The following is a 9,308-nucleotide window of genomic DNA, read 5'->3' on the forward strand; positions in this document are numbered from 1 at the left end:
AAAAAATCTTAAAAAAAAAAAAAAAAAAAAAAAAAAAAACCTCAAATTTAGCTTTCTGTTCCCATGACTGGAAGAGTGGTTCTGACACCATTTCATTCCACATGGACCACATTTTCTTTCTTGGTTCTCTGTGAGACTTTGGAAGACAAAAGTAGCATATAATACCATTAACAATTTATCCAATTACTTGGCTTGGTTTCACAAGGATAGCTAGTAAGTCCGTAATTATCTCTGTGTGGACCCAAGGCTATCTGAATGAATAGAGCATTCGTGGCTTGAGGTGTTATCCTAGAAGTTAGTTTCAAATAAGCTTCAGATACAATTACTAGGCGTGAGACAAAACTGGATTTAGTAAACTGTTTATATATTCCAAACCTAACATTTCCTGAATTTTAAAATAACTACACATAATTTTCTTTGGCCTCAGCATAATACAGATCAGGCATAATGAATACATCAAGGGGGAATTAAGCCAATTGCTGAAACGTGACTGTATTTTGCTGGTAATAGAGAAAATATATGATGGCATAGTCATTTAAATAAATACTTTAATTTTTTCCCCAATTTTTCCTTTTCTACAAATGTCTAGTTCATAATTCTGCTCAGTTTTGTATTTTTCCCTAATCTCAAGGCAGGTGCAATGCAAGATGATTCCAGGCATTTCTGTAGCTTTTTTATTCAATTTCTAGTGAGTGGAAAGAACTCTGTTGCAGCTTCAGGGTCTCACACATCTTTTCTCCTCTCTCCATTATATCTAAGATTAATCTAAGATTGATGAGTGTATGAGGAAAACTACTCCTGGTAATTTTTGCATTTGTTTTGTTACCTTTAGGACTATCAAGAAGCCTCCAATTTGGAACAATTTGTAACTCGATTTTTATTGAAGGAGACCTTGAATCAGCTGCAGTCTCTTCAGAATTCTCTGGAATGTGCTATGGAGACTACTGAGGAGCAAACTCGCCAAGAAAGGCAATTTAAGTGTTTTCATATAATGTTTTTATAATGTGCTTATGGAATTAAGAATTTAATAGATATAGAAGTCTTCTTTAAGACATTGTGGATGATGTAAAGATACACTTAACATAATGCTAAGCCTAAAGAAGGCAAGGTAAAACATGGTAAATGGAGTAAGGGAAATAATTGCCAATGGGTCTCAAAAGACTAAAAGATGAAAAAAAATGAACAAAAGGATAAATATCAATTTCACAGGATTTCTCTGTGACATTTGAGCTTGCCTTGCAAGTAGGTACAATTTAAAAATATGGAAATGATGGGAAAGAGACTTATAGAGTAAGTGAACCTGGATTTACTAGGAGACTTGAGAATTCAATAGGTCTAACTATTTATGGAAATGGATAAAAATAAGTGATATAAATGATTGCAAAATTCAATGCTACCAATAGGTACCGTTGAGAAAAAAAAAGTGGTGATAATTATAGTAGCTTTATCTGTACTATAAATTTGTAAAGCAGTCATCAAAGTGATTCCAACTAAAAGTTGTCATTATTCATACCTTGCAACCTGGAGAAGGACTTGGCAAATTTTTTGCTCTTCTGACATGGCCTATGTGTTTCTTTAAACTTGTAGATTTGCCTTATTTAACTTTTGCATTTTAAATTAGGGAGAACTACACTAAGTCTTTTGAATAGGTTGATAATAGACTACTCAAATGAACCAATTTTTGTAAACAAATTAAGGAATACATAATTATTAGTACATCTCAAAAAGACAGAACTTTCAACTATGTACTTCTAATGTCAAAATAAATGAACACCACTAAATTCTAACCAAAAAAAAAAAAGCCTATAATTCCAGAACTAATGAGCTTGCACAGCTGATGCACTCTTCAATGGATTTGTGCAGTATTCTTCACATTACATACTTTTTATTTTTACCACATTGAGTGATTCCATATCAAATGGGAAAGTATAACAATTAGCTTTAGAAAAGCAACAACTTAGTTCTTCAACTTTGAGTAAAGAATGTCTTGGAGCACAATGAAATTGATTTCATGTTCTTAATGAGAAAATGAGATCCGTTTTGTTGTTTCTTTTGTTCAGACTTTCTGGAATTAAAATGAATTCTCCATTTTTAGAATCAACATTTGCCACCTGAGGAGAGACTTGAGAACACATTCTGTTTCCCTTCTTCACCTGCACTTTTTTTTTTTTTAATGTAGTTATCTCCTGCAAATGTGCACACTGCATTCAACACCATACAGTGAATGTTTAATGAACTGTTCTTTGTGTTAGGCCACAGGCTAGCCTTGAACTCTTGTGCTGCCAACAGCTACACAGCAGCTGTGTTTAATGAGAAGGAGCATGATAAGACAGAGTCTAGGAAAGTATAAGACACTAGAGGATTAATGAGCCTTTTACTTCTAGACTTCCAGTTCAAAAATGGTTTGAAATAGTGGGAAATATTACAGGTCTGATATCAGTTTGAGGAGTACTATTGTATCATATTCGACTAATGTACCAAGGAATACCCAGATCCCACCCCAAATATGTGATATTTCTCCTGGAAAGTTCCTAAGGAAAGACATTTTAAAAAAATAGAAAGCAAGGCACTACTATGGGTGTATGTCCTCTATTTACATTAATTGTGAAATCTCTGATGAACCAGACTAAAGTATATAAATAAGACATCAACTTAAAGGAGCTCTGTCTCCTCTCCTAAGGTATATCTCCTATCAGCAGGCCACCAAAATCCAAAGTCAGGAGAGCCCCAGGACTCTTACCACTGAAGACAAGACAGAGTAAAGAAAGCTGTTCATTTTCTGTGATATCAGTCAAGAGGCCAGTGTTAAAGCCTTATGGGGAAATAAGTCCTGAATTGTACTTTTAGGATGGATTTGAATATCAGAATACTAATCTCTCTGAAGCATGTGGTCTCCTGACTCACCACATATCACTCATCAATCATCTGGCTAACTCCTCCTAAATGATTTTGTCACTGGACAGTACTTTCTCTGAAAAGCCTTCACTGCTCTCAGAAAAGGATTTTGTTCCTCCCCCTCCATCACGAGGTTCTTCCGTAGTGCTCTCTACTTTTACCTACTCATCACAGCCCCTTATGTGTTTATCTGCTACGCTAGCTTTTGAGATTCTAGATGGCAGGAACTTTGCGTTGTTTTCCTCTGTTAGGTATAACTGGATGTTAAATATATTAAACTCAATGGAAGATAAGTAATTCCAAGTAAAATGAATCCTACATAGGAGCAGTAGGTGAGGATTCGGGTCTGTGAGAAGACCACTCTAACTGGCGACTGGGGCTAAGAAATGTCTTAAAAGCTAGACAGATGCATTCCAGCTTCATTCTATCAGAGGCTGTCATTGACAACTGTAAACAAAAGAGCAATGTAATGAAAACTAGGTTGAAGGGAAGGTAGTCTAACAATGGTATGTGGTAAAAACTTGAGGAAATGGAGGACAGGTTCAGCAAGGACAGGTCAAATCTATATATCTAAGAATTCATCAGTTTTTGTTTGTTTGTTTTTTGTTTTTTGGGTTTTTTTGTCATTGTTGTTGTTGTTATAAAGGAAGATTCCATGATGCCCCTACAAAGTCAAGAGTTGTGACCTGCAGATATTAAAATTTTCAGGGTTTTAATCATTTGTTTCCCCTTCAGCATCAACATTACTTTGGGATTTAATATTTGCAAAGCCTAGGGAAACAAAGACTCCTTGGGATATCACAAATTTAGAGAAGTCATCTTTCCCATCTTTCGGCCCCAGGGCAGAATCACACAGTATCATTCATCCTGCAGTAATGAGTTAGACATGCCATGTTGGGCAAGATGTCTGTGTCTATTCATGTGAAAATGGCAATTTCAGACAGAACGGATTCAAACAGCCAGAATAGCACAGAGGTGAGATTTTCAGATGGCTTTCTACAACGCTCTGTATCTATCCTGGCAAACTGACTGAATGGGAGCCACTTTAATTCCATGTCTTTTTGAAGTACCTAATAGCCAGTGACAAGAATAATCATTACATTATACAGAAATTTCCCTCTAGAGAACCTGTGTCCTCTTATATAAACCTCTCTTCCTCACAAACTATATTTCTGGGAACACAGCTTAATTATATGTGGATTTCCTTTCTATAATGGAATCTATAAGTTCACTCTATTTTCCAAAGTTCTTCCATATTCCAAATTCATCTAAATATACCTTATCTATCTATAACTATCTATTCTATAGCCAATGTTCTTCTATGAACTATTCCTTTTGGGCTTGGAAGTTATTTTTCTTCTTTTGATAGTTATCTATTACAGAAGAGAGGAGAGACTTTAATTTTACCTACATGTTATTATAAAAGTTTATTCAGCTTACATTACTCAGCTGGAACATAAAAAAGACTGTTCTAATCTTTTACTTCTTTGATCAACCTAGCTGCTAGAAAGTGCATGTGTGTGTGCAGGGGGTAGGGGCTGGAGGGTTGGAAGGTTCTTTTGTTTTTTTGCCATAGGAAAATCCATGGAGAGATTTAGTTAAAGATTGGCATGAACAATCATTTCTTTTACTTTCTCCCCCCCAAAAAAAGGTAAAGAACCTAGATAAAAGGAGGCATTAAGTCACAAAAATAAGAAAGCTAGAAGAAGATCCAAAGAGACAGATGCCTGAAACCTAGAAAGAAGCTGAATCTAAGGAAAACTAATTTAGACACTGAGACACTGAGAAAGCTGAAAGTAAGCAGGCAGTTCAAGAAACCAAGATACAATGTAAACAGTGTCAATGGACTTCAGAAAGTTTAAGAATTGGCTTCACCCTGTGCAACTGATAGTGAGAGTGAAAGTAGGTCTGATATAATGTTGGAAGCTCCATCAGGGCTCTATAGGAACTGCCCCTCCCCAATCCTTGAAGAACCCTAGATGTGTGTTCTCTGGAGAATGTGACAGACATATACGTGGCACAACTGGCGGGGGGGGGGGGCAAGACCCAATATTAAAAGTGAAATACCGGTGATGAGCAGAAGGCATAATGGTTACATTGCTGGACTCCTACATAGTTGACTGCAGTTAGAGCCTGGACACTATGGCTTAAAATTTAACACGGGGCGTGTGTGTCTGCATGCCTGAAATCACGAGAGGAGAATGGAAAAGGAATTGCAAGGTGGGGCCATCCCCCCTGCAAGGTTATTTCTCACTTTCTGTCTCTCACTGTTTCCAGTGAGTATATATGCCCTATAGCAAAATTCTCTCTTCAAAGTACACAAAGTATCTCTTGGAAATTTTTATTGTAAAAGTGAAATTTTCTTTTTTTTTTTAAGAAAGACTTTTGCTGTAGGACACATGCACCTTCTCCATCATTCTACATCATTCTCATCTCAGAATTTTGGGCATACACGCACATACACCTGGCATGACTTTTAAGCAACTGGGTCTGGGATTTGAACCATGGGCAACTACATAGGAGTTCAGTGACATAAACATTATGCCATATGCTAACCTAAAAGTGAAATTTTCTGAGTAAGGTTTAAATATAAAAGTGTAATCAAGTTTCACAAAGAGATGAAAGGTGGGATAGAAGTAATAAATTAGAGGATCAATCTAATATTTGTAAAATGTAAATTCCAGAAAATAGCAATTTCTGAAAAAGGAAAAAGATTATCAAAGAAATGTTTTTTTTTTTTTAATTCTCAGAATAAGGACTTGAGTTTTCAGCTTGATAGAAAAAACTAGGAGCCCATTACAATGAATAATGTAAGTCTAACACCAAGGTATACAATTATGAAATTTTCAAATACAGGAGAAAAAGAGTCAAGTATCTAAAAATTTCCATAGAGAATACCAGGTCATAAACATAAACAAAGGATTAAGAAAACACTAGATTTTTCACAAGTGACTCTGGGAGCTAGAACATGATAGAGCAACTTTTTCAGAATAATTTGTAACAGAATTTTTTACCCTATGAAAGCACCAATAAAAATTTTTATACATACATGCAGCATCTCAAATATTTTACTTTTCATTGTGCACCATTTCTTTTCTTTTTTTTTCTTATGTTTGTTTCTGTTATAAGGACATGTGTGCTCACCAGAAAGAGACAGAGAGTGAGAAATTACACCCCCCTGCCCCCCAGAGAGGACGGCTACACTGCAACCCCTTCTCCATTCTTCTCTCAGGATTTTGGGCACACATGCACATGTTCCTAACATGATTTCAAGCAACTGAGTCTGAGACTCGAATCATAGGCAGCCATTTTGAAGTCTAGCACCTTAATCACCACTCCACTGCTGGTCCCATGTGCCATTATTTTATAAAGCAATTAGGAGATTTATTTTTTACCAAAAGAATTAGTTAAGGAAAAAATTTAATCTATTGTAGTAAAATGATGAAGTAGTATAATCCAACATAAAAGAAAACCTGAAGAAATCTTCCTTAGTTGACAGATAATAAAGATTTTTGGATGAGTACTAGATTTTGGTACATGTAATAATAGAAAACAAAGGGACCAGCAGTTGGCATAACAGCTATGTCACTGGACTCTGGTCTAGTCGACCATGGTTCAAGTCCTGGACCTGGTGGCTTAAACTCATGCCGGGCATGTGTGTGTGTGTGTGTGTGCACAAGATCCCGAGAGGAGAGGAGAGGAGAAGGGATTGCGGCGTGGCCATCCCCCTTGCAGGGGGTGATGCTTCGCTTTCTTTCTCTCTCTCACTCTCTGTCTTTCTGGTGAGCACATGCACCCTATAGCAAAAACCTCTCAAAAAAAATATTAAAATAGAAAAAAAAATACAGTAACAACTACATGAGGGCTTACTATCGCCTATACAGAAATCTGGTGGAAGGCAGCCCAAGGCATATCACTACAGATTTAGCATGGGTCTTTTTCATATGAAATGTACATCTTCCATTCTCAGATTTGCCTCAGATCCAAGATGGTTTTGGAATGCCAGCTATCATGTTCATGTTCCAACCAGAAAAGAAGAACAAGGAAAATTAGCAGACTTCCTTCCTTCCAGTTGAAATCATCCTTTAAGCAGCCTTCTTCAAAGTTCCTTACAACATTCCCATGTATATATCATTGCTCTGAGCCAATGGGAAGTTAATAAAGATTAAAACTAAAAATTAAAGAGATAGCAATTTAAGTATGCTATATACTGATATGAAAATAAACACCAGAATGAATATAAAGTGTTGCCTTTGAGGGAAAGAATTTGGAGTATAGTATGGGATTGGAAAAAGGAAGCTTCTGTTTGTTGTAACAAGAGTAATAGAATTATTTGACTTTAAAAATTTATTGATATATAGGTTTTTCTTGTTTTGTTTGTAGAGTTTTTTCATTAGGGCACACGTGCTTGCTGGAGAGAGAGAGAGAGAGAGAGAGAGATAAAGACAGTGAGAGGGAAATTGAGAACTCACTCCCCCAGGGGGGATGGCCACGCCACAAACCCTTATCCTCCTGGGATCTTGGGCATGCATGTGCACACACCTGGCATGAGTTTCAAGCCACCAGGTCCAGAACTCAAATCACGTTTGATCATGTGGGAGTCCAGTGGCATAACAACTACACCTTCTGCTGACCCTATAGCTTTGATTTTTTAAATTGATTTTAAAATGGGGTGAAATAGGGACCAGCAGTTAGCGTAATGACTGTGTCGCTGAACTCCCATGTAGCCGACCGCGGTTCAAATCCTGGACCTGGTGGCTAAAACTTACGCCGGGTGCATGTGCGTGCGTGCCCAAGATCCCAAGAGGAGAATGGAGGAGAAGGGATTGCAGTATGGCCATCCTCCCTGGAGGGTGATTCCTCGCTTTCTATCTCTCTGTCTTTCTCTGTTTTTCTGGCAAGCACACGCACCCTATAGCAAAAACCTCTCAAAAAAAAAGGGGGGGGGGATGAAAGAAAGAAAACATCAAACTAAACAAAATAGAAAAGTGGCATATTTATAAATATTTTTTTTCTGTTGATGGTTTGGTCAGCAAAGAGAAAAAGGTTTTCTTAAATTACAGATTAAGATAAAATTTCTACTTGAACTTTTAATTGCAAGAATAAAGAAAACCTAAGATTCTCTTCCTTAGGCTCATATACTGTAGTACCAAATACCTTGAGTCTCTCGAGCATAATTACCAGCAGGCTTCCCCTTAAGTTCTTATTTGGCTACCCGAGAAAATCTTTGTGACTGATGCTTGAAGATCTGTTCCTTAAGGCAAGAGGCAGAAGCCATTACATTGAGGTTAACTATTATTTCTGCTGTTCAAGGCAAGGGCCAACCAAGCCAGAAGTCCTGTCAATTCAATGGCCTGGAAAACGATCAAGTCGCCGAGTCCAGAGACACAACAGCTTTTCCCCTAACAGCCCTCAGTTTAATGTCAGTGGACCAGGTAACACTGCCTGCCTTGTGTGTTTGTTCTGTTGGAGTCAATTCAATTTGCCAGTTTATAATTTTAACAAACAGCAGCTAAGATATAAAGAGTAATACAATATTTTCCTAATAAGTTTGAACCGAGAGTAGTAAAGAAGGTAGGGTAATAAGAACTGGGGTGGTGGTGATAAGGTATTAATCCCTCTTTCCTTCCATTTCTTCCTTCCTTTTTGTATTAACTTTCTGTGGTAGTGCTAATGCTCATTTTTACATAATTTAGTGGGCTTTGAAACATGCTTCCCCATGAAGATGGGTAGAGAAGTGAATGCTGATGTAAAGGACCCCCTTTTATAATTTAGGTCTTGGTTTCATTGCATTCAAAACTAAAGCAAAGTTTTAGTCTTGAATTCCATCACATTCCTATTTCAAAAACTATTAGGTAATATTATGTTAACAAATGCCTGTGAAAATATTTTAAGCTATAGTAAGATACACAAAGATGTCAGGATATTTGTATAAAGGCTTTCTTTGTACCTTTTATAATAATAATAATAATAATACAAGCAGAACTTACATACGCTTAACATGGATAGATACAAATACATACACATACACATACACACATATACATACACACACACAAACACACACACATATGTATAGGCCCATTTATACACAGGTAATTTTCAATATATATATTAGAAAATCAATACAGTGATGTAATGTATTTTTCCTTTAACATTTTATTTTCTATGCCTTACTTTACTGTAAAATATGGTTTATAATATACAAAGTATTTGTTAATGAACCATTCATGTTATTTATAAGGTTTCCAGTCAGCAGTAGACTACTAGTAGTTAAGTTTTGGGAGAGTCAAAAGTTATATATAAATTTTTTACTTATGGGGGCATCTGCATCCTTAACCCCTACATTGTTCAAGAGTCAGCTGTAAAGGTAGAAAGATGATTGATAGATATAGATATATATATATAAATAT

General features: G+C 36.4%; 1 protein-coding gene across 1 annotated transcript in view; it reads left to right on the forward strand.

Moving 5' to 3' along the window:
- The window catches only part of NECAB1 (N-terminal EF-hand calcium binding protein 1), a 183,548-nt gene that overhangs the window by 147,426 nt on the left and 26,814 nt on the right, over positions 1-9,308 (forward strand). The window contains exons 6-7 of the mRNA XM_006161410.2: positions 833-969; positions 8,209-8,330. Of these exons, the coding sequence (XP_006161472.1) occupies positions 833-969; positions 8,209-8,330 (259 nt within the window). The remainder of the gene's footprint in view (positions 1-832; positions 970-8,208; positions 8,331-9,308) is intronic.

Source organism: Tupaia chinensis, unplaced genomic scaffold, assembly GCF_000334495.1.
Source record: "Tupaia chinensis unplaced genomic scaffold, TupChi_1.0 Scaffold138568_1, whole genome shotgun sequence".
Taxonomy (NCBI): domain Eukaryota; kingdom Metazoa; phylum Chordata; class Mammalia; order Scandentia; family Tupaiidae; genus Tupaia; species Tupaia belangeri.